The sequence below is a fragment of the Catharus ustulatus genome, chromosome 16 (genome assembly GCF_009819885.2).
Source record: "Catharus ustulatus isolate bCatUst1 chromosome 16, bCatUst1.pri.v2, whole genome shotgun sequence".
Lineage (NCBI taxonomy): Eukaryota > Metazoa > Chordata > Aves > Passeriformes > Turdidae > Catharus > Catharus ustulatus.
The window spans coordinates 13,280,156-13,304,369 of NC_046236.1; the positions used below are offsets into that span (position 1 = coordinate 13,280,156).

General features: G+C 48.2%; 1 protein-coding gene across 2 annotated transcripts; it reads right to left on the minus strand.

The window, feature by feature from the left end:
• Positions 1-245: 245 nt before the first annotated feature.
• On the minus strand, positions 246-23,709 carry FBXL18 (F-box and leucine rich repeat protein 18). Of its 2 annotated transcripts, none has more exons than XM_033074093.1 (5): positions 23,648-23,709; positions 22,844-23,044; positions 20,436-21,976; positions 17,637-17,855; positions 246-5,949 (listed from the first exon to the last, which is right to left on the minus strand). In XM_033074093.1, exons 1-5 carry the CDS (start codon positions 23,663-23,665, stop codon positions 5,793-5,795), a joined length of 2,136 nt encoding a protein of 711 aa, XP_032929984.1. In that variant the 5' UTR covers positions 23,666-23,709; the 3' UTR covers positions 246-5,792. The 2 variants fall into 2 exon arrangements, with proteins under 2 accessions (XP_032929984.1, XP_032929983.1); XM_033074092.1 differs by lacking the exon at positions 23,648-23,709 and adding an exon at positions 23,173-23,381.
• Positions 23,710-24,214: the final 505 nt, after the last annotated feature.

A 24,214-nucleotide genomic window follows, 5' to 3' on the forward strand; every position in this document is an offset into this window, starting at 1 on the left:
ACAGAGATCCAAGGAGAAGCATTTCCTAAACACAGAGCAGCTCCTTCTTTAGCTGAGCCCACAGAACAGCACCCCCAAACCCAGGAGAACAGGGCTGTAACCCCAAAATGCTCCTCCCAGCACCACCAGTGACACTCCACAGCTCCCAGTGCACTCACCTGGCAACACCAGTGTTCCCCATGAGAAGGTGGCTTTGGGCTCCACACTGAGAGGGAAATGGGAAGCAGGAGGCAAGGAGACAGAGCTGGTTCCAAATGTTTCACTCTTTATTTGAAGTTTTACATGCCACCAGCTTACATGAAAGTTGCACATTCAGAATTGGACTCACTACGAGGACAAAGGGCCAGATGCAAACACGAGAGTCAAAGGAGCGCAGGGACGGAGGAGCCCAAGCCCAGCAGCCTGCAGGGATCTGATCTGGGACCAGGCTGGCACCCTGATGGCTCTTGGGGTGTCAGAGATGAACCCCCAGTTTTGGGACCACCTCCCTTTGTCATCTCCAGGGTTGTGAGCTGAGTCTTCTCTCCCAGCGTGGCACCGTTCCCTCTCCATGAGCTAAACAAGCATTTTTGGGAACATCTCTACCAGAATTGAGGGTGCTTGGAGACCAACTGCCCATTTAATGCTTTCCTGAATTCCCCTCTCTATCAATGCCAGCAGTTTTTACAAGGAGAAACAATTTCCACCCGCTGTTTAGAGGGAGAGAGACAGAAATAGGGACTCTTACACTGACATTTTATTTTCAAAGAAAGTTTTGATAGAAAAACATTTTCCCCAGCAGCCTTGGGCAGGGAGTTGCAGCTTCCACTTCAAAGGACAAACTTCAAAAACAAATCCAGTGTCCTAATGGTTTTGTGCTACATTACTTAATTGTCATACAGCTAATTAGCAATGCCTGATTTCACATTCTCTGTACATAGATGAAGTTCACAAAAGAAGGGGCTACTTAAAAGAATAAATAAAACAAGGCACCAGGCAGCCAGGCTCCGACAACATTAACATAAAACGTTACACTTTACCATTTAAAAAACTGAAATAAAACCCCCATCATGATTAAACCTATATTGATCTGCCTTCCTTCAGATCTCAGAGCTTTGGATCTCTGCAAGGAAGGGGGGAGAACACAACATGGCAAGCGGGGGCTTAGCCTGTGCCTCTGTGTACGTATTTCACCAGCGAGCAGCAGAGATCTTTAAAATTCTAATTATTTCCCTATCACCAAGTAAGATCAGGATCAATAGATGGTACAGAGTGACCCCTTTCCTCGAGTGTCAGGGGGAAATTAAAAAAAAAGAAAGGGGAGGGCAAACTGAGAGCGTCAGAGGTCAATGCCACAAAACAATAGATATTGATGTCTCCATTCATTTCAAACAGCGGAAAGGTCAATGCCTCCCTTGCTTCATGTTTTATGGCTGAAATCCTGCTGCTAACAGCAACAATGTTAGTAGTCAGACCTCATCCATCCTTTTTTATTATTATGATTATTTCTAACCAGGTTAGCCATTTTGAAAATTTGACGAAAGCTGGGAGCAGCAGTGGGGGGCTGGGTAGGAGGAGAAGAGGGGAAAGCTGCCCTGGAAATTAATGGAAGAGATGGTTTCCATTAGTTTTCAAGTCTCCCTGTCCCCCTACCTGTGCCCCAGTTTGTCCCTCACTGCCCCCTAAAAAATGAAAAGGGCCTGAGGCAACATCCCTTCACTATTAATCATTATTCCCTGTACAACATCCCAATTGGTTTCTATGGAAATGATTCTCCTGCTGGAGTACCCCGGCTGCCTGTGCATCTCAAAGAGGCAGGAGAGCTGCAGTGGAAGGAGATTGGGCTCTGCAACATCCAGCACAGCTCCTGCACTGCCCTCCCAGCCTGGGCTGGACACTGCTGGGACCAGCCAAGAGGGAATTGATCCCCCTCAGTCAGGTGAAACAACCCTTCTGCACTGGTTCATTCTGCCAGAGGGAAAGTCACAGATTTCTATCCTAAAAAAGCTCTGCTGAAGGAAGCACCCAGCACCTCCCAGGGCAGCCTCACACACCTGGCCATGTCCCAGAGCTGCCACAGCTCTGAGCACACCATGAGGAGATGGGTGCTGCTCTGCTCTCAGGATCCCACACCCCAGCAGAGGCAGTGATGGAATCAGAGGGACTGGGGTTTGAGTGGGGCTGTGGCTCTGCTGCTCTCAGCCCACACCAGCCCCAGGCCTGTCCTCTGCTCCCAGAGAGCAGCTCCTCACCTGGAGGGGAGGGTTCAGCACCCTCCTCCCCTTCCACAAGGGAGGAACAGGCCAAGCCTCACGATGTGTGGCTGGCTTCCAGAGTGAGATCCATGACTCCTCTCACTCCCATCTTCTCCTTCTCCTTGAGAGAGAGGTGACCACAGTCACCACACAGCCCCTTCTCAAACACAGCAGTGCCATCTCCTAAAGAGACCATGAAATCAGCTCTGCAAACAGCTGAGGAAGCAACCCTCTAACCTACACTCCTAAGAAAACCACAGATAAGACCTAGTCCCTCTGAATTCCCCACTCCAGCGTCACTCCAGACCCTCCCAGCTGCAGGAACCAAATTTTGCCAAACAGGACTCTGGACATGAGCACAGCAGCAAACTACATCGAGTTTTACACAAGAACAGTACCTGCCCCAGAATATCCCTCTCCCACAGAACCACAGACACCTTGGTGGTGGTCAAAGCAAAGATTTCTGCTGCAGCTCCCAAAGATTGGAGGTGTGCTTTGGAAGGCAGCAAGGAACAGGTCAGCAGGGACTGGGATCCTGCAGAAACACTCCCTGTGAGAAGGGCACCTTCCGGAATTGCATTCATTTGTTTTACACTACGGACAGCAGCATCAGCAGGCTCAGAGATCACCTCCTTAAATGCTCACAGATAGCAGGAGGGAGATGGGGACAGAAAAGGAGGGGGGATTTCCTATTAAATAAAATCCAGGAGCAGAACACCCCTCTCTCTGCTCCCCTCTCCTCCTCTCCAGCTGCCTGCTGGAGCCTGAGTGCTGAGTGGGCTCTGAGTCCCATCCACTGCTCTGCTCAGAACATATGGAGCTGTGTTTAATAGCCCAGCTCTGCCAATTGGGTACTATTAGGGTGGGTTCTTTTCCCAGTGTAAATGTTGCAGAATATAAATTGTAATTAACACCGATGCCAAAATAGCACTTAGAGAAAATAAGCACATTATTAACATCTGGTGAATCCGCCTGGAGTGCAAAAGCAGCGGAAATTCTCACTCACCATAAGAGGATTTGTAGCAGAGATATCAAGCACTGGCCCAGAGTTGGGGAGCTGGGGGTGGAAGGAGATTTTACCTCTTTATTACAATTTGGGATGGTACCTTTATCACCTGTGGGTGACCTTTCCTAGCCCTGGTTATAACTGGCAGCATCATCAGGACCTGTGACCCTCTTGCCTGAATACAGATGCCCAAACACCACATCCCTGGCAACAGAATAACAGTGCTATAAAAATCCCTGGCTGCTGCCCCCATCCAGCAGGTGGATATGGATGTGCCAAGCCAAGTGTACAGCGTGTTCCATCAGGTGACTGCAACCCCAAGAGCAAAGGTTTAACACCACAATCAAGCAACAGCTGGTTTCTGCACACCAGTGCCCCCCAGCCCAGGTTTTCCAGAGGAACAGGAAGAGGTGAGTTGGCAGCAGTGCCAGTCTCTTGCTGATGCCACAGTGTGTTCATGCAGGGGAAATCCCCGCTGAGGGTGGGAATGGCCTCACTCCAAGCAAACACCAGGATTCCTTCACAGGACTGAACAGGTCCCCTAAGGCATCAGAGAGCTGGCTCCACACCCTCTGCCTTCCCTCTGCCCCAGGGCCAGTGGCACAAGCAGGACAAAACAACTTTGCCAGTGCTTCAAACAAGGAAGGAAGTAGTTTTGCAAACACCCTCTGCCAGTCCTCAATAGTTATCCTAGAAAAAAACACGGACAAAAACCAGGCAGAGCTGAGGTTGGCCTGAACTGGACAGAGCAGCAGCTTGTGTTCCTGCCAAAAAAATACATCTGATGTGCTGAGGTGAGGGAGAGAGAGAGAAAGAAGGGGATTCAGACAGGTGAGTAATCTGACAAGAGGTAGAAAGAACATCGGGGAGAGTGGGAGGGAAACAGCAGCAGGAGCAGGGCAGCAGCTCCTCACACTCAGAGCTGGGGCTGAGGCAGAGCCTCAAACACTCAGGAAGAGCTCAGAGCTCAGCTGCAGCACTCCCAGGGGAGCAGGAGCTCACCATCCTGCTGCCAGCTGCACTCCAGAGGCTGTGCTGGCTCCCTGGCCTGACAGGGGAAGGGAGAGAGCCTCAGGAAAGACAGCAAACCACCAGGGATTGGTCTCAGCAAGGCACAGACCTGTGCTAGCAGAGCCTGACACTTACCTGCTCTTCACTGCAACCTCTCTGAGCACAAGGGTTATCCCAGCCTGGCTCAAGATTTACAATCCTGGGACAGAATTCCAGGCAGGCTCACATGTGGCTGATTGGAAAGTAAGGACAGAAAGTCTCCCAAGGCTGGGAGATTCATTTTGTTCTCAAATCTATCCCATCAGACCAGGCTTCCTATGAACACTGAGGGCAGAAGAGCATTTGGGAGAGGGCATCTTGAGTAGAAAATGCTGACAAGGAGATGGGCACATCATCTTTGGACGATTCTGGGCCTCCCCAGAAAAGCAGCACTCAACACATTCAGGATTTGGGTGAAGTCAGACAGCTCTGGTCAGCAGCTGCTTTGCAGAAGACAGACCTGGTATGCTACCAAGGAAAATTCTGCCACCCAGACATGTAGCTCCAGGAATTTGTAACTTGGCTTTTGGTACAGCTGTCTGATGCTTTTAAAAGTGCTCAGTAAATAAGGCAATATGAAAGTGATCCAGACCACTACTGATGCCTGAGGAAGTTCTGTGGAGCAGAGAAGCTGACTGAAATCACACTGTGAAAATACTTCATAACATCTCTAAAATTAGCATGAGCTCAAGGCATGGGATATAAGGACAGAACTGGAACACTACATTCCCATCTACACTGCAAGACAGACTGCATATAAATCAGATCTGAGCCTCAACTTATTTATTCACTGTAGGCACCATCTACCCTAGGACAAGGATTTCCAAAAGAGCTGAGAACTTCTTCCACCAGACCAATGGAAACAGCATCAGCAGGAACATACCATGGTCAAGGTGTTAATGACCATAATTTGTTATTAAAAAATAAAAAACAAGTCCTTGTGGTATTTCTCAATCAAAAAACCCCTTTAAATATTTGTGACTGCACATGTGTGACTACAAATGTCTATTTGTAACATAGAAAAGATGTGATGCACTTCAATTGAGCAACACATTTTTGTGCCTCTGAGCTGGCCTAGGCTTTCTACTTTGCCAAAAACAGACTGAAGCAAAGAATGATTTCCACCAAAACCACAAAGCACACTGCCAACGTACACAGGGGCCCTTGGGACAGACACCAGGGGACACAGGGAAAAGAGCATTGTTAAGTCAGTCTCTCTTACCTTTAACTTCAGTAAAATAACAAAAACTATTCATATTAACCGCAAGGAAACACTCATCAGATTCCACAAGCCTTTGAGACAGGATTTTCAGATGCAAGCAATATCCAATAGATGTTACCCCACTGCAAAGAACCAGCTTTTTTTTTATTTTGCAATTGCACCTGCTTGAAGTGATTGTACAGCATCCAGTGAGGTGGCCAGGAGCCGAGGATGGGAAATCCAGGCCAACAGAAAACTGCTCCATGGGTTCACAATGACTTGTCCCTTCATGCTGTGACAGTCACCACCACAAATTGGGAGGTTCCTCAGCCACTCTGCTTTTAAACAAGGTAATTTCATCCAAGTGCCGCATGGGGACATCTCTGATGACCTCTGTCAAGTCCTCGTGAAGCAGAGGGAAAATGACGACGTTTAATGCAGGGCGTTCTGCCTGGAAACTAAATCAGACACAGGTTATTAGCCAAGGAAAAATCCCCATTCTCCAGTGCAGGGGAAGGGGATGGCCTGGGTATCGATCATGCAGGATGGGGGCAAGGAAGGGTTGCTCAGAGGAGGCAGGAGGGGAACTCCAGGTCTCCCACTCTTCCCTCTCTGTGTCAGCAGGGATTCAGGCTGGGTTTGCACCCCTTTGCAGTGAGTCTGCTAAGCTGGCACAAGCCCAAATTGCACCTAAAATCGGGAGGGAGGAAGAAGTTTTTTTAAAATTAATAAAAAATAAATCAAGACACGTCGGTGTTCTTAGAGGATCAGAGATCCCCAGAGCTCTGCCCAAGCTGGGCAAGGTGCTCAGCGATAACAATTTAAACCACCTGCAAACCAGAGGCAAGTTGCAGAGCCATTAGGAAAATCAGGCCAGAGCAATGTCAGGCATTCCCTCGGGGCTGAGCCTGGGATTATCACTTCAGGCTGGGTTGTTCTGCATGCAGAGTCTACACTCTGCAATTAGAGCAGAGGCAAGTTTAGAAAGCTCAGATGTGCAGATAAGCATTTAAGTGTGCTCACACTCACACACTGCAGCCTGCTTTTTAATCCAGGCTGCAGAGCAAAGGAAGAGATTTGCAAAAGTTAAAGCCATTAAACAATGTAGAAAGAACCGTACAGAAAAAGCCCAAGTGCCCAGCAGCAAGTACTTTACATGACAGCAACCTGTGAGGAAGAGAAATGGTGTTACTCAGTGCAGTGTAACCAGAGTTCAGTCTTTTAAAGCTGGGGTGGGGGGGTAAAATTGTAGCATAATTACCCTTAAGAGTTACACCTTAAAATGAAACAGATTTGTGACTCTTAATCCTGTGCCACCAAGATGTTTCCTCTAAAGGGTGTGACAAGGACCAGTTCATTATCAGTCACAAGGAGGCAGAGCCACACTGGCAGCACCAGTCCCTGAAGGCTGAGCCAAGCTGTGCTGGGGCCAAAGAGAAGCTCTGAGCTCCCCAAACTTAGACAGGTGTGTCTGGAAGGTTCCCAGCTCATCTCTAGCTCTGGAACGGCCAGATTTCTGTCAAACAGTGAGGAAAGGCTGGAGATCCAGCTGCTGGAAACAGGAAAATCCCAGCCAGCTGAAGAAAGCCACACAAGAGACTGGCATTTCCTGGGAGACAGAAAGGACATTCCCATCCACAAACGATTTGGAGTAGAGCTGCCAAAAACACAGCAGAGAAACTTCCATTCCCAGGCTAGCTGCTCAGTGTTGGTGGATTGAATTAATTTGCCTGAACCAAAGTAGCTGCAGGAATAAGAATTTCCAGCAACAGAAGTACCTGGGGCAATTTTCTATCTCTCTGCATCACAGACCTGCCCTTCATGCCTCATGCCTAAGGGCTGGCAGAAAAGGACACGGCTCCCCCCGTAGATCTGGGGACTTGTGTCAGAGCTGTGCAGCTTCTTACTTCCACAGCACTGCCCTCAAGAAATCAACCAGCAAATAACTGCTGATCTGGGAGGCAGCTGGTAAAGTCTGCAGTGAAATCACATAAAATACAGCCAAATGTCTCTTTGATAGTCCCTGCTCTGCCTCAGCTCTTCGTGTTTCTTATCCAACACCACAGTCCTGCAGAGAAAATCATGTTAATAGACCAAGTTTACTCAAGTTCAGCAAAGGAAGAAACTGCCATCTCCCCAAGGGAAAGAAACTGCTTCCTTCTTTGTATAGACTCTCCCAAATTGGACCTGAGTGCTGCCTTCTTACCATGTACAAAATTGTATTTTATAAGCAGCCTTTACATGTAGCTATAAAAACAAGAACCCAGACAAGTTTACATGATGAACTGCCACTGAGACAAGTGAAAAACCCCAACGCAGTAAGTGCCCCTCCTAAAGAGGCTGGGTTTATACCAGGGGTTTGAACTTGATCTTAAAATAAGAGAAAAAAAAGGAAAGCTTTGTGATTTTCTCCCCCCCTCAACAGGAAACTGTATGTTACTGCAAACCTTGTAAATTCCATACCCCAGCAAGTTGACGCCGGAGAATTCTTTCCATGTACAATTTGCGTGATTTAAGGAAAAAAAAAAAATCAAATGCACATGGTTCACTATTATTCTCAGTTAAATGTGCGTGCAAAGCCTCTCCTTTAACTGCCTGTTAAAAAACACCCTGATTTTAACGAGCAGCTGTCATAATGTTAAACTGGGATTAGCAGTTCCCAAAAGCTGCCTCCCTCTGCAATCCATGCTCCTTTAGTCCTTCCCCGGAAGGCAATTCCTTTCTTCATACACCTGTCCAGGTGGGCTAGATTAAGTGAGAGGCACTTAGAGCACTACTTTGAAAGGCCCCAGGCATGGGGAGGAGATAACAAGAAGGGGAAGAGAGTAAGTTAATGAGTTGCAGAACAGCTCCTGTAATCTTCTTGAGGGTTCTTTCCTCATTCCACACCTGGATGGACTTCAAACTCCATCCACCTCTGCAAACTCATGGCTTGTAAAATTAAAACCCGAAGGACAGAGAAGGATGTTGACCTGGGGAGACAAAAGAGCTGCAGTTTCAGACATGAAGCCCTGCTTTTTTTGGTTTGGTTTTTTTTTTTCCAAGGGAAAAAAGCCAAGGATATGCTTGCCTGCTCTCTCCTACAAAACCTCCAGACTAAACTCATCATGATTAATTAAATGAAAGCAAGTTTTCTAGGCAACTGACTAGCAGTCCCTTCAAAATAGATCCTTTAATCAGAAACAACCACTGGGATAACAAAGAAAACACCTCCCTCCCCACACCACGTATATTTTCCAGCATCAACACCAAACCAACAAGCACCCAGCAGGAATTTCCACAAGGAGGTTTCTGAAGTGTCCTCACGTGGATGTGGACACAGAGCAGACCTGGCCTCAGCAACTGGTTGGAATCATCCACAGAGCTGGGAAATGAATGGTGAAGCACACCCTGTGCCACAAACTCCTGCTGGCATCAGCAGAGCTACAGATCCTGATCTTGATCTGGCTGTACGTGGATGAAAGGGTTAATGATGCTTTGCTATTTGTCTCCAGAATTCTCCCAGAGCAGGTGTGGACTGGACTCAGTAAGGTTATTTTCAAGTGAACAGCTTGGTAAATAGCCTAACACTATGCTCTCAATTACTTCCAACCACTGTGGCAGGATCCAATATGTAGGTCAGGGACAAAGTCAAAAAGAAAGAGAAAAAGTCGAAAGCAAGGCTGCACTTTGATCAGATTTCCTCGATTTTAGCAAGACAAAAGAGTCCCTCCCTGGAATGCAGTTATCTCCTGGCAAACATTGACATGCCTCTCCAGAGAGGACAGTGAGTCCCCAGGAGATTGCACCTGCTGATAGATCCAAAGGGTAGCCCAAAGCCATGGGGAATCTCACCAGCCAGCCTGGAAAAATGGATTATACCCCCCCTGCAACCCTCTGCACAACAGACCCTGGAAGGTGACATCTCCCTGCTCAAACCTTCTTTACTTGTAAGGAAATGATAAGGCAGCATTTGGGGCTGAAGAATGTTCTTCCCCTTGAGATTTCCACAGAAACCAAGGAAAGCCCTAAGCCAAATCAGACATTTCAGCACATCCCACTTCCCAGAGGCTGGCAAGCAGGACCCAGGCTAGCAAGGAGGGATAATTAAACACTGCCAACAAAAGCAGCACACAGCAGATGAAGTGAGGAAATACAGTGTATCACGAATGGATCAAGGGCAGATCTCTGACCTCCACAAACCAAGCTGAGCTCATGGAAAAAGAAGCTCTAGAGGAGAGGAAGGAAGGAAATGAGAAGTTTGATTTGGGGGAACAGAGCACAGCAGGGACAGAGCAGATGTGGACTCTGGTTGGCACAACTCTCACAAATGCAAACCAGTCTCTGCTGCAGTCACACACCTTCTCCCCTCTCTGTTTTGACCTTCCCCACGGGCTGATGAGCTGGTTTTGGAGAGGCAAAAGTTTCTCAAGAGCAGAGGTTTCAAACCAACTCACTTTCTGCCCTGCATGCAGCTCTCTCACCTTCATGCACAAAGCCCTGTTAATCCCCTGCAAGGCACAGCCTGTTTTTACTGGAAGACTTGCTCACACCTCGAAGTTCAGATGTGGCATCTGTCTTGAAAGCTTCAGCCAGCATACCTGAGCCAGCCTGGAAACTCCCTTCCTGAAGCATGGCACGGTGGAATGGAGGAAGTGCCAGGACAAGCTGGAGCAGCTGGCAGCAGCATGACCCAACACACTTTTCTCATCTTCTCAGGGAAGGCCAAGCAAACACTTCAGATTTGTTCCACTGGCTGTGCCCTGACCTCAGCACCAAGGAGCTGCAAATCTCTCCTTGCTTACAGTGGCTGCCAAAGAAGCTTCTGCAGAGCATCTTCCAAAGAAGATTTGGCCTGGCCAAAGAAACTGGAGGTGGGATTCTCTCAGAATCCTTCCCCTGGGAGCAGGGAGAGCCTCTGCCTCCCACTCATCCCCCAGAAGCCTCTCAGAAGGGTCCAAACCCTCCCCACAGTGACTCTAAAGCAGACCCATTCTCTAGTGCCATTCTGCCTTCCAGCCCTGCCAGAGTGCCAGTGCTAAGCAGACTTTGCTTCCAAACCTCACAAATGGACTTGAAAAGTTCCCAAGGAAAGATGTTCAGATTCCTCTGGTTGCTCTTAACTCCACACAATGAGATATTTTTGCTATAAAGTGTTTTCCTTCAGGGGTTTCTTCCATCCCTTCATGTCTACGTAGACAAACCAACATTCTCCCAAAGCTGCTGATTTTTCCACACTGCAGTCTCCAACCTGAGACTGGGGTGTAGATGGGACTCTGGAAATCACTCACACACATCACTGCCAATTCTCCCATTATCCTCAACACAGCTTCTTCCTTTGCCACTGCGTTGAGCCACAGGGAAGGAGCAATAACACATCAGACTCATCCCGAGCCGAGGCAAATTACATCTCTGTGCTGTGGTTTCCCTGTAAGGCATGAATGGCACTCTGCTACTCCTGCTATGAACTGAGGCTTGTATCACACACGCCTGCAGACTGAGGTTCCTACGTTCTTTTGCCAGCTGAACTCTGCATCACTCAAATGTGACCGGACAATTAGAGGGGGAGGGAATAAGAACCCAAAGAGCGATGCCAGAGCGCCCAGGACACGTCCTAGGGGAGTGCTCTGCCAGAGCAAGCTGAAAGTTATTTCCTAATCTCTTCCACAAATTAAAAAGCTACTGCAATAACTGCTCAATTAGATTTATTTTACTATGGAAATGCTTTAAAGCTGCAGTTAATGCTTCCGTTCAGCCTTTTACACCCTCATGAAGAGAAAGCACGACAGTGCTATTCCAATATTATTTCTCAGCCAAGAGAGAGAGGACAATCCTTGAAAGTTATTTCATGCACAAACCAATCTGCCCGCTGAGGAAGGTTTCAGAACTGAATTCCTTTCAAAACACATGAGCTGGCAGTTAAAACAAGGCATTTGGGTCAGCCACAGGAATGCATTTAAAGAAGGGGTTTTGTGAGCACCCCCAAAAGAAGATAAATTAATATGGCAAACTGGGGATGGTCCCACAAGCCCTGCTGGCTTATAAAGTATTTAAACCCACCCATAAAGAACACCTCTGGTAAAAGCAAAGGTGTCTGGGCCACACCTCATGCATTCAACCTTCGCCAAGCCCGCCAAGGAATCCTTGGGCAACGCAAACCGACAAGGATGCAGTTTGTTATTCAGTCTGTGACAGAATGATTCAGGGGTTTCCAAGAGCAGGAAACCAAACAGACAATGAAAGCTTGAGCAGGATGCTAATGATTCACTACACCAGCCTGGTGATATATTAAGTCCTCTGCAATCCCACTTGTGCAGGGCTGGAGCCCTCACACGCTGGGGCTGGCAGGGTGGGATCACAGCTCTGGAACCAGGAAAGCCAGCAGTGTACAGACAGGGACTTCTTCAAGGTCAGAAGGAAGAGAAGGTGCTGAAGGGATACAAAACCAGCTTGAAAATCTTCAATAAGCCCTAGGTGCTCACAGCAGCTCTTTGCAGTGTCAGGAGGACTGCAGCAGTTGGGTGGGCAGCACGGGAGTGACGCTGCAGGACCCGGCTGAACTCAAAGATCTTGCAATCATTTACTGCCCCCAGAGCCCCCTCTAAGAGAAAAAGGGATCCCCAAAAGGGATTTCATGAGAATCCAGGCAAGCAGAATTTTGCAGGGATATCCAGGGCAAGAGGGAATACTTAGCCCTGAGGTGAGCAAAAATTCATCTGTGAAAGCTCAGTCCTGTGCTAATGGCCAGGAGAGGGACTGGCTCGCTCAGTACTTTCCAATGCTCAATTTCAGCCCTGTGCTCCCACCTGGAATTCCTGTTTCTGCAACTGAATCCCAGGAGGCTTCATCCCTTCAGCAAGCTCACAGCTCTCACAGCCACACAGGGCCACTGGAATCAGCAGTTTAAGAAAAAGGGAAGATCCAGCCAAGAGTTTCACGTCAAAAAAGGACAATAACAAGTAAGGGGAAATTTAGGTAATGTTACAGAAGATTGAACAGGAAGATCTAATTTAGGCTGAAAGCTCTTCCTAGAAAGTGGCAGGAATCTTATGAAAGTCACTTCAAAACAAGCAGTGCTCATACATGACAGGCACAAGGCAGGGTAAGTTTGTGTTTCTCTTCCTCTGAGTTTGAATCCCCAGAACAGTGAGATTGTCCTAAATGAAAAAAATTCTCTGCACTTTCCAGCACTGGTTAACCCAAGAGTGACCTGAGTCACAGAATCACTGAATTGTTTAGGGTGGAAAAGCCCCCTAAGACAAAACCAAACAATTCCCCCAGCACTGCCATGATCATCATTGAACCATGTCCCCAAGTGCCACATCCTCATGGCTTTTAAATCCCTCCAGAGATGGAGACTCCACCACTGCCCTGGGCAGCTTTGGCCAGTGCTTGAGAACCCTTTTGGTGAATAAATTGTTCCCAATATCCAACCTAAACCTTCCCTGGCACACCTTGAGGCCATTTCCTCTTGTTCCCTGACAGCAGAGCCTGACATCCCCCTGGCTGCCCTCTCCTGTTAGGGGGTTATGGAAAGACAGAAGAGTCCCCTTGAGCCTCCTTTCTCCAGACTAAAACTCTTCAACTCCCTCAGCTTCTCCCCATGGACTTGTGCTCCAGACCCTTCCCCAGCTCCATTCCCTTCTCTGGACACACTCCAGCCCCTCAATGTCCCTCCTGAAGTGGTGGCCCAGAACTGAACCCAGGATTCAAGGTGTGGCCTCACCAGGGCTGAGCTGCAAAGGTACCAGTGTGGCTGGGAACAGTGGCAGAGAGCTCAGAGGAGAACTGCCACGTCCCCACTCCACCCCACAGCTCTGGGGGGATGCTGCTCCACAGCCCCACAGAGCCCCAGCCCTCTGCACCCTCTCCCAACAGCTCTCAGACTCCAGGAATTTCCAACAGCACTTCTGGGAGATGTGAACAGCTGAGCCCAGCTGCCCACCCAGCACCCCAAAACACACTCCAGCTGCACCACACTTTTTCCCTTGGATTCCATTTCTATAAATCACAGCTCACCTCTATGCCTTGACACTTTCTCCCTTCTTTATGAAGAAGCCCTAATGATGCTGTGTTCTCAGAGGTTATTTGTTTTGCTTTGGGGTTTTTCAAAATTTGCTTGTTTGTTTTTATTTTGTTGTAGCTTTCTTGATCTTTTTCCAAGGTGTTTTTCCAAGGACTTTTCACTGGCTTGTATTGTCTGGTGCTGTAGAGTCCTTGAAATCACTACAATGATAGGAGCTATCTAAACACTTCAGCTAAAACCGACAAAATTCTAAAGGCACACAGTGGAAAATAAAAATCTGTCCTTGAAGCCAAGGGGATATTTGCCAAAGCATTTCCCATCCCCTCTTCCAGCCTGTTTTCTGATGGCAAGGAAAGCACCAGGAAAGCAACTTCTCCTGCACATTTGTGAAGTGCCCTCTAACCACACCACGTAGCTGTGGAGCTGAAGTCATCCAAATTCCTTGCCCGCAGGATTTTTGGGGCAGAGACATACCAGCATATAAATACGATTCTTTAGCATGCAGCGCTCGGTAAATGGTGGGACCTTCCATGGGTCACAGCTCCATCTACTGACTCTTCCACAAAATAACACTGTGGAAAAGATGGGGAGGAAGGCTCATCCCCTCGGACCTGCCTTTGGACACACGGGGCTGTGCAGGAATTTAGAAACAATCCCAGCAGAGCAGCTCAGCCCAAAATGGCAAAGCAAATTTACCTTTTCTGCAAAGAAACGCTGGCACAGCAGCAGGTCTGGGCTCATGCCTGAACCTCCAACCACAAGGGCCTCAAATTGTGGTGTTTTAGTGTTTGTGGAATTAATGCTGCAGTGTTTTGAACAGAAGAGTTATTTAAACAGGGACAACACGTGCTTGGAGCTGAGCACTCCAGCAAAGTTTGGGTCCAAGCATAAAATGGAAAACATTGTGTTCATTGGATCTGCTGCTATCTGAAGTGTGGCAGCAGCTGAGCACCATGTGATGGGGGAAAAAAAGTCAATTTACACAGAAACTGAGACTAGACCAACGTCATGTGAAACCTGAGGAAGATCAGGGACGTGGATATGGATCACTCCAGCCACATCTCCCACTCTAACCACTGTGCCCTTCTTATGTGCAGAGCATCTCCCTGAACCATAAAGGAGCTCCCCCCTCCCATTCACACTGAAGGAAAAAGAATAAAGGAAAACACTGCAATGATTTATCTGCCCAGAGGGAAACAATCTTTACAGTCTTTTCTACAGCTCAGAGGAGACCTTGCCCTTGCAAGCCTCCTGTTTGCTGATGAGGCTCCAGATGAGCCCTGCTCTGCTTATTGTGTTTCATTGCAAAAGAGCCAGAACTGAATCAGAGGCTTTCAATGACTCAAATACATGAATTAGTTTGTCCCAAATAGCAGCAAACTTCAACCAGAAACTGCTCACCAGAAAGCTGGACACCACAGGGTCTGGTTCAAAGCTGTCACAAGACTAAAAGACATGAGAACAACCTCTCTTTTCAGGCTAGTGGAACAGAAATACATAACACTAACCTCCTTTTACAGTAAAAAGGGAAAGTTTGAGAAGCAGTTCAAGTTTCAAGCCATTGCTGTGATGCAGCAGATTTAATTCCCAAGCTCCCATCACCACACCCTGTATATTCACCATCTTCCAGTACAATTCCACAGCTGAAAACAGCCTGTTCTCCCCAAATAGGTTCTGGCCTCTTCTGTTACCCAAACCCTCCTGTGCACCCACACTTGAAAAAGGACTGCCCTACACTACATTGCATTTTTTTTCTCTCAACTCTACCTTCTGCAGCAAACTCCTGATACATGCCCAGCCCTGGGTCCTTCCCATGCCCACTCACATTTCTTCTCTTTTTTGGAGGCATTGAGGGAATGTGAATCACTTTGGCCCCATCTTGCTGTTCAAAACTATCTCTCAGCATAAACAACAGCATCATCACAGCCCTAAAATAGGAATTGTGACCCTCAGTGGGACCTGAGGAACATGGATCAACTGCCCCAGCTCAAGGAAGGGAGCAAACAAAGGCTTGAGGTCCTTCCTCTCACCTCCTCCTCCCCACCCACTCCCCATGTTTCACACACAGTATCCACACGTCCCAAACAAATAGAAAAAAATAAGCATAAATCACCTCATTTCATTCAGGCATAAGGAGAGATAACTTCCAACTTGCTGCCTGGTGTAAAACTTGGATTAAAGAGCCACCAGCTGCACACTCTCAGAGGAAGCCATGCTGTGAGAACTGCAGCCTTACCCACAGGTTTAAGCTCACACACAGAATTCATTGCACATCTCTCTGCCTTGGAGTAGCAGGCAAAATGCAGTCAAGAGCAAGTCAATTCCTGACCCCATCCCAAGGCACATTTGTGCAAGGATGAGAATGGAATTGCTGGAGAAGTCACATGGTTAAAGACTCACTGAGGGCTCGTGGAAGACTCCAGGCACTGCTTACACATCATTTTCTGTATTTTGTTTCTTCTGTTTTATTACTAGAGACAGTTGCATGAGAACTGGATCTTTGTTGCTTAGGAGAGCATCTGCTCCCACTGCTTATCCTCCTCCTGAAGTCATAATCTTACGTGACATCAAAATCGTTTCCAGAGCCACCAATTACAATGTCACAGTGGATTATGACTTCAGGTGTAGAATTTGCAGTGGGAGCAGATGCTCTCTTCAGCAAAAAAAACCCCAAAACCCAACCTTCAAAAAACCATGTTTTCATACATGCGTCTCTATTAATAAAATACAAAAGAAGAAAATAAGTTTGACAGCCAGAACTGTAGCTAAATATAAAAATAGTTTTTAACATTTCCACGAGGCATCAGCTGCTCTTTGGAAAGTTCCCAGGGTTTAGATTATAAAGAGGTAGAAAATGTAGTGAGAATCAGTCCATGACAGAGGAAGAGGGAGAAAGGACTGCAGAATGGAGTATTTCTGCTCAGTAAGTGGACATTAAAATTTTGGTCAGAGCTGCAATGACACCTCAGAAGGGAGGGAAAATAAAAAACAGGAACTGCAGATTTCTGGTTCTTTCTGAGGATCCCCAAAGCACAACCGAAATCAACCCAGTAATGTTTTTACAGATATGAAGCCTTGTGTAAAACTCAGAGAATCCTTGTCGCACCACAAGGAATTTACTCAGATGTTTCCAACAATCCCCATCCCAGAAGGACACAGAGGCTTTCAGAGGCAGCAGCAATCTCAGGAGCAATTTGGTAGGGAGCTAATATAGTCACAGCCTTCTCTGGATTTGATCCACGGAAACAAGCCAAGTGTAATAAGTTAGTTTGAAGCTGGAGGAAGGCTGGGGGGGAGGAGCACCCTTTAGGATGCACTAATAACGCCGTGTGATTTGAAATTTTTATTAGAGCTTAACAGGGCACAGCAACAGTAGGTGACAAAGAAAACAGACTGAAGGCGGGGAAATAGCCTCATAGAAAAAACAGATAATAATGGAAAGTCTGCTGCATGGGAAATATTTTGTAAGATGACTGCCATTATTAGAAGATTTCCAAATGCCAAGCGTAATTAAAAGCTCTCTTTTCAAATGCAGTTCACGGCTCACACACAAACGTTTCCCACCACGTGAGCCTCAGAACGCTGCAAGGGGCCAAGCAAAATGCCTTTAAGAACTGCCAAACGTGCAAAGGCAGTTTGTACCAATCCTCCCCCCTCGCCGAGCCCTCCGAAGAAAAAACCCTTCACAACAACCCTTTAAAGGCTTTGAATTGTGCTGCCAGGGGATTATCAGTAAGTGACATTTACAAGTGATTAGAGGACAGAGAATTATCTTAGTCACTTGTGGGAAAGGAGGAAAGCTTCAAGGTCAAATCTCTCAGTACTTAAAATGTCGGCAGATGTTTTGTTTACACAAAAAGTGTCGTTTGATTTATGATGGAGCTTTGCATCCAGAACTCCAACTCAGCCAGCGGAACTGCAGAGAACATGGGTGGGAATGGAATCAAAAATTCATAAAATACTTTCAAATATTTCACTCTTATTAAAGTAAGAGGCTGCCTTATGTGCCAAACAGTTACACATTACCTATTAGCTCCTTGGAACAAGAACTCCAAGCCATATAAACCTTGGCAAGGCAGCGGATGGAGATAAATCTCCAAGAGCTCCAGCAATCCCACATCCACCCCTTTCCGCACTCACCTCCGGACAATGGACTGCTGGAGATTTTTGCAAACGGTAAGAGATTCTCCCATAAACATGTGGCACATGATGACCTCAAGGCAGCTGGCCATGAATGACATCACTGCGTCAGACTGCAGAGTCCCGCTCCGGGAGACGATGCAAAGGCGCTGGAGAGAGGAGCAGTGACTCAGTGCCTGGAAGAACTGGGCACCCGCACAGAAGTACGGCTGTTCCAGCCTGCAGGAGCAAACAAAAACAACTCAATGGGCAATTCATGCCTGGGATGCTCTCAGACAAGAGGGAAAGACACGGTACATTGATGGGGAGCTGGCAAATGGATGGAGCAGTGCCCCTGACCCTGAAGGACAAGGGTACAAATAGGGAGAAAGGGCCTAAACTGCAGAATTCTGCTGCCCACAGGGAGTAACCCTGGTTTTGCAAGTTTCCCACTAAGCATGGTGGGTAAGACAAGCCTTGGGTCTAAGCAGCAGATCCATTCTGGTCTTGAAAGCACAGCCTGGCTTCTGTACCTGACATCCACCAAGCAGGTGGTGTGGATTTAGGGACCTTCTGCTCCAGTGTACAAACACTGCCCAAACTGCTCGTATCTTCACTTTACTGCCTGGGGAGAAGCAGGTGTGAAAAACACACAGTGCACACAGAACTGGGGCCAGCACAGTGACCACAGCCAGCCCTGGCAAAGGATCAGAGCTACTGCTCTCCCACGAGAAAACAACCATCATCAACCCAGCCTTTAGCTTAAACACCTGGCTCAGGGAAGAGAGACAGGATCCTCTGTCATGGTGACCCAGGAGGACAATAAAATGACACAGTGAAGCCAAACCTGGCCAACACAGGGTCTGTGTTTTAATCAGCAGCATAAATGGGTGATTCCCTCACAGAAACCAGCCTGCAGGGAGCTGAACCTGTTTGAGGCCCGTGCCACCAGGAGAGCTCATCTGCTTAGTGCAGATTTACCACCAGGCTTCAGAGCACTTGGGAATCTCAGTCATTGGGTCAGGAAAGCCAAGAGCTCCAGGAAGGTTAATCCATTAGGTGATAGCAAGCTGTCGGGCCCAACCTGATCTGGGTAATCTCTGCATAGGCTTTGTAGTATGCAGAGGTATCTCAGCAAGTTAATCTTGTTAATTGATAAATTCTGTTTCAGTCTCAGCCTGTGACTGATGTCGGGTGGCACTGCCTGAAGAGATCCTAAGAGCACTTTGGGTAATGAGGTGAAATTCATATTAAGAGAATGGGCAGCCTTTTCAATTTTTCGACATCATTACTTGGGCACTGTAAATTTAGGACAAAAATCTCCAGGATCCAGGTGAATCTCCGGGATGCACCAGGCACACCTGCAAAGCCGCCCTGCACTCGCTAGATGGCAATGTTGCTTTGGAATAGCCCCTTAAACTAACGTTCCTCAGCCTGGAAAACTGGGAAGGGAAAAAAGGGTGGAAACAGCAGGGAATTAGTCAAATCTAAAGGAAGCTATGCTATCAGGAGGAAGTGCTAATTTCTACAACCATCTTAAGCCAATATAAAACCTTAGACTTTACTCAGGGACGAGTGACAGCTTCCACTCAAATGTAGTAGAAGCAGACAGCCCTTTTGCAGCCTTTATTCCCATCTCTGTCACTCCTGGCCTCCATTTCAAAGCCTCAGGAAGCTACAGGGCCTAGGATAAGCAAAGCAACACTGCACACCCAAATCTCCTTCCCCAGCCCTCAGTTCCTCCATGGCATTTACTCTCTTCAAGGTTAAAGACACATCCACGTAACCCAAGACCTTGAGCAACCAAATTCCCAGCAACTGCCAGCCCTTGGATGAGAGACCAGCACACTCCTCCCCGTTATAAATGCGAAGTGGTGGAAAATGAAAACCCTCCCGAGGTGTTTTGGTCCCCCTGGCTCCCCTCACTAATGCAGTGGGTCAGGGACAGGCACACAAGCACCAGTCTCAGGTGATGAGCAGTAATTTCAGCCACAGAAACAGAACTGTGACCTTGCTGTCTCAACTGCACAGCACTCTGGAGCCTTGTGAACAAAGGGGGACAATGGGACTGACAGGCTCTGCAGTTTCACTGAAAGAGGCTGATTTTGGAAAAAAAAAAACAAAAACAAAACCAAACCATCTCTCTAAAGTGGTAACATTTGTGTTCATATGGACTAGTGCAAGGAAACCATCACAGTTTCCTTTCACAAGCACATTTTGGCTACCACGAAGCTCCTTTGTGCACTCTTTAGCATCAGACCCTAGGTAGGATCCTTCAAATCCTACCAGGAGAGGAACAGGATAAACTCTAAATCTAGAATGTTTTCAGTAAATTATAAAGAAATAAAAAAATAAAGAGGTGAGATTTTCATAGAAACCTAAGGCAAACAAGTATCTCATTGGGAAACCCAAAGAAAACTCTACATTATCTAGACAGTGTAGGAGTCTCTTCCTTCCTGAAAATTTAAGAGGTGTGCATGTACACAAAGCCAAAAAATCAGCAAAGGCACGTAGTACTTGACCAGCCCTGACAAGCTGCTAGCTCCCAAATAAGCAGCATGCACTCTTCCTTATTTAAAAGGAAGACAATCACAGCACTTTTTGCTCCTAAAACACTGGTTAAAGGGCATATCCTGAGTCCTCAAGGACAACATGAAGTGCCTTCCTATTCTCTGTAAGTCAGGAAGGAAAATATCCAGTTTTCAAGACATTGCAGCTACCCTGGACCGGAACACTTTTAATAGCAGCCACAATAAACCACATATCACATTTCTGTAGAGCCACAAACAAAATGGGAGATGTTCAAGGGCAGCCCCTCACCTGAGATCTCTCAAACACCTGCAGTGTTTCAGCATGTCCATGAGAGCAGACATATAGACCACCTTGCCCATCATGCCCAGGTTGGCCAAGGAAAGAGTCCGCAGGTGCTGGCACTGCAGCCCGATGTTGACGAGCCCAGAGCCTGTGAGAATATTTGGCAGCTGTGCTAAGGTGAGGCTCTGCAGGTAAGTCAATTGGCTAATGGCAGCCACCTCTGAATCCCCCACACTCTGTGCCCGGACACAGGGAGGCAACGAGTTCCGAATTGCCGGCTCGTTGCGGGGCATGGCGGAGGAGAAACTGGACCCGATTATCTCCAAGGTTTCCAAAAACCGCAGGCTTCCCATCAGAGCCCAAAACACCGAGGACTCAACCTTCTGATTTGCCTGGTCCCCTAAGTTCCTTGGATATGTCGGTATCCCAATCCGAACTTTCTTTCCAAATGTTTGGGGCACCACGTTAGGTGTGGTGGGAGGCTTCTCCACGCTGGCAGCAACATCTGTGATGGAGCAAACTGGTAGTGCTAATGAGAGCAGGTGCTTTAGCCTGGACAGGAGCTGGCACAGGTGGTTCCCTATGCTTTCAGAGCTGTGATGGTGAGCTGCAGAGAGGTTCAGGTGTCTCAGGTTGCAGCAAGACACTACCAGGCTTTCCAAAATGCTGCTGTCAATGTCATCTTCAGCTTTCCGAAACAAGGACTCCGGGGCCAGGCAGTGAACGCAGCCACTGAGATTCAAACTGGTCAGGCTTTTGAGATCCTTCCCACCATTAATGACCCTCTGGATCAGGTGCCCACCAGATAAGGTGCATCGGCTGAAGCTGAAGTAGAAAGGGTTGTTGAACTTCAAGTGTTGCAGGAGCCCAGAGCCGTTAATCCAGGCTTTGGGCAGTTGTAAAGCATCCAGACGTACATTTCGGGCCATGGAGTCCAGGAGGTTTTTGGTGGCTCCCGTCTCTGCAAAGCTGCCGGGGGCAGAGATGAGGAAGGCGTGGAGGTTCTCAGGTGTCCGATCACTCAGCACTGCCAAGTACAGCCTCACCACCTCCTGATTGACATAGCCAGGAGCCAGCCTGGCGTAGAAGATGCGGAGGTTCTGGTAATGGGGCACGTTGCTCTCACCCACCATCAGCTGCCCAGACAGCATAAACCCCTCCCGCGAGCGGTCGAGGATCTCAAAGTACAGCAGCAGTTTCTCCAGGCTGGTGCAGCACGGCACGACACCGTACGAGGGTGTGTAAAGGGTTTGCTTCAGCTCTGAGACACGGCTGAGGGTGGCTTTGCACTCACTGCTCAGCTGGCTGGCATCAAAGCCAGGGTTCACATCGATGGCCAGCGAGCGCAGGTGCTGCAGCGAGGAGAGCATCTTGGAGAGCCGCAGAGAGGTGACGTGGCACCCCGACAGGTTCAGCTTCACCAGGTTCTTGCACCGTGTTACGTGGTCGATGGTGGAGCTGGGCAGCCAGTAGCAGCCAGCCATGTTCAGCTGGTAGATCTCCTTTCCGATGTCCCTCATCAGCTGCTTCACTTTGTCTTTGTTTACCTGCACCCAAACAAAAGCACATTCAGTGAGAGGTAGGGCAGTGGTGGGCACTGGCTCAGTTTTCCAGCTGGAGATGGGGATAAGAGTGGTTGGCACCTGGATTATGTGGCTCTTCCAAAGGTTTGGGGATGGCAGCACAGCCTAAGAATTATCACACTGCTGGCAGCTCAGTCTGCCATGCTTTGGACTCTTAAGATTACACTTCTTTTCACTCCTGCAGTTCTGCATTACAGACTGTGCAGCAGCTGAGAGTGGAAGGGAAAACCACCTCCATTTTCTACCAGCAAAGCTATTTCAGCAGAACTGACTATGTACAGAGACTCAAATTGAAAGAAGGATGTTTCCATTCTTCTTCATTCCATTTCCTCTTTTGGAAACGAGCATAGGCTGCTCATTGGGCCCCTGCCTGCACCAGCTGATACAGTTCTCATTGATTATATCACCCTTCCTTCCCAGGCTTTATTTTGTTATAACATGCACACAATTTTTGGCCTTGCTGACTGCATTCCTGACAGCAACATGCAAAAAGATTTTTTGCACAACAACCCGTAAAACATCATTTTCTCAAAATATAACTTTACACAATCACAGTTGCAAATAGAAGGTCATGTTTACTTTCATTTTAGCTTCCAGAAATATGGAAAAAATAAGTTTTCACTGACAGTGTTTCAGATAAGGGAGCTGTTGTAACAAAGCATTCTGGAAAATAAATGCTTTTATAAAACAGCTTATTATGCATTTGATTTCAGAGTTCAGGAGCAGTCTATTTATGTATATACACATTGGAAAGTTCTACTTCTTGGCATTGTTTTTCAGAAGACAGATTTATCTTCACAGCTAACAGAAGAAGCAAGCTATTCTCCCCACCTTATAGTCCTTCTGAAGTAGAACTGTATGTGTTAGACTCTTGTCAAGGCAAAGTGTTGCGAGTTTCCTGCAGGTTCTCCTGACATTCAGGACCAGGTCTGTGCAAGGGACATAGCTGAGGATGTGCAGAAGGATCTCATCTGAGAATTCCATCAAGTTGACTCCATTGCTTTCCTCCTCACTCTCCTCACTCACGACTTCCTGGTGGGGGGAAAAAAATGGGGAGAAAGAAAAGGAGAATATGGAGGTAGTGCAAAACTTCACACAAAACCATGGTACTTCCACTTGCTCTTTTACTGCTGGCTAACATTTCCATTTATTCTACTTACTGTGCAACTGGAAGAGTGACTGTCCATGATCCTTTCCTAAATATATCACAGCAATCTCCTTCTACATCCCTCCTCCAAGCGCCACCCGTTTCAATAACCTTAAGAGTTACATAACCATGCACATATACATACATACACGGCTATATATATCTGTTTGCACACACAGACACACACCAACACTGCAGCCCAACATCACCCACAGCTCTTGTGCAACACGCTCACACCTTAACGGCGAAACCACAGCTCAAACCGGCACTAACGCCAGGGCAGCTCCTGAGGGGCTGCCGCACCTCACGGCCCCAGAGCCCCTCGGAGACACCCGGCAGGGCCATTCCATCGCCGCTGCCGAGCGCCCGCCCTGCCCCGAGCCCGGCTCCCGCCCTGAGGGCTCCCGCAGCCCCGGTTACCGGCGCCCCGAGGGGCCGCTGCGGAGGGGAAGCGGGGCTCGAGCTGAGCCGCACAAGCCCCGACTCACCTCTCCGCAGCGGAACATGGCGGCAGCCGCGCGGTCCCGCCGCAGCCGCCACCGCCTCGCCGGGCCCCGCTCGCAGCGGCCGCGTCCCGGGCTCGCTCCCGCCGGCCCGGCCGCCTCACGGCTCTTCCGGCGCGGCCATGACCCGGTTCCGCGGCAGCGCCCGCCCCGCGCCGCCATCTTGAGCGCGGCGCGGCCCCGGCGCCATCTTGAGGGGGGCGCCGCCATGGTGGGAGTGGCGGGTCCGTGGAGTCACCGAACACCGGGATCGTCCGCCTTGGAAAAGAGCTCTGAGCTCATCGAGTGTAATCTTTGACCGAACACCACCGTGTCAAACAGAGCAGAGCACTGAGTGCCATGTCCAGGCTTTCCTTAAGCACCTCCAGGGGCAGTGACTCCACCACCCACCCAGCCATCCCGTTCCAATACCTGACCGCCCTTTCTGTGAAGAAATGCTTCCTGATGTCCAGCCTGACCCTCACCTGGCACAGCTTAACACCATTTCCTCTCATCCTGCCTGTTTCTCCCTGGGAGCAGAGCCTGACCCCCATCTCGTTACAGGGAATTGTG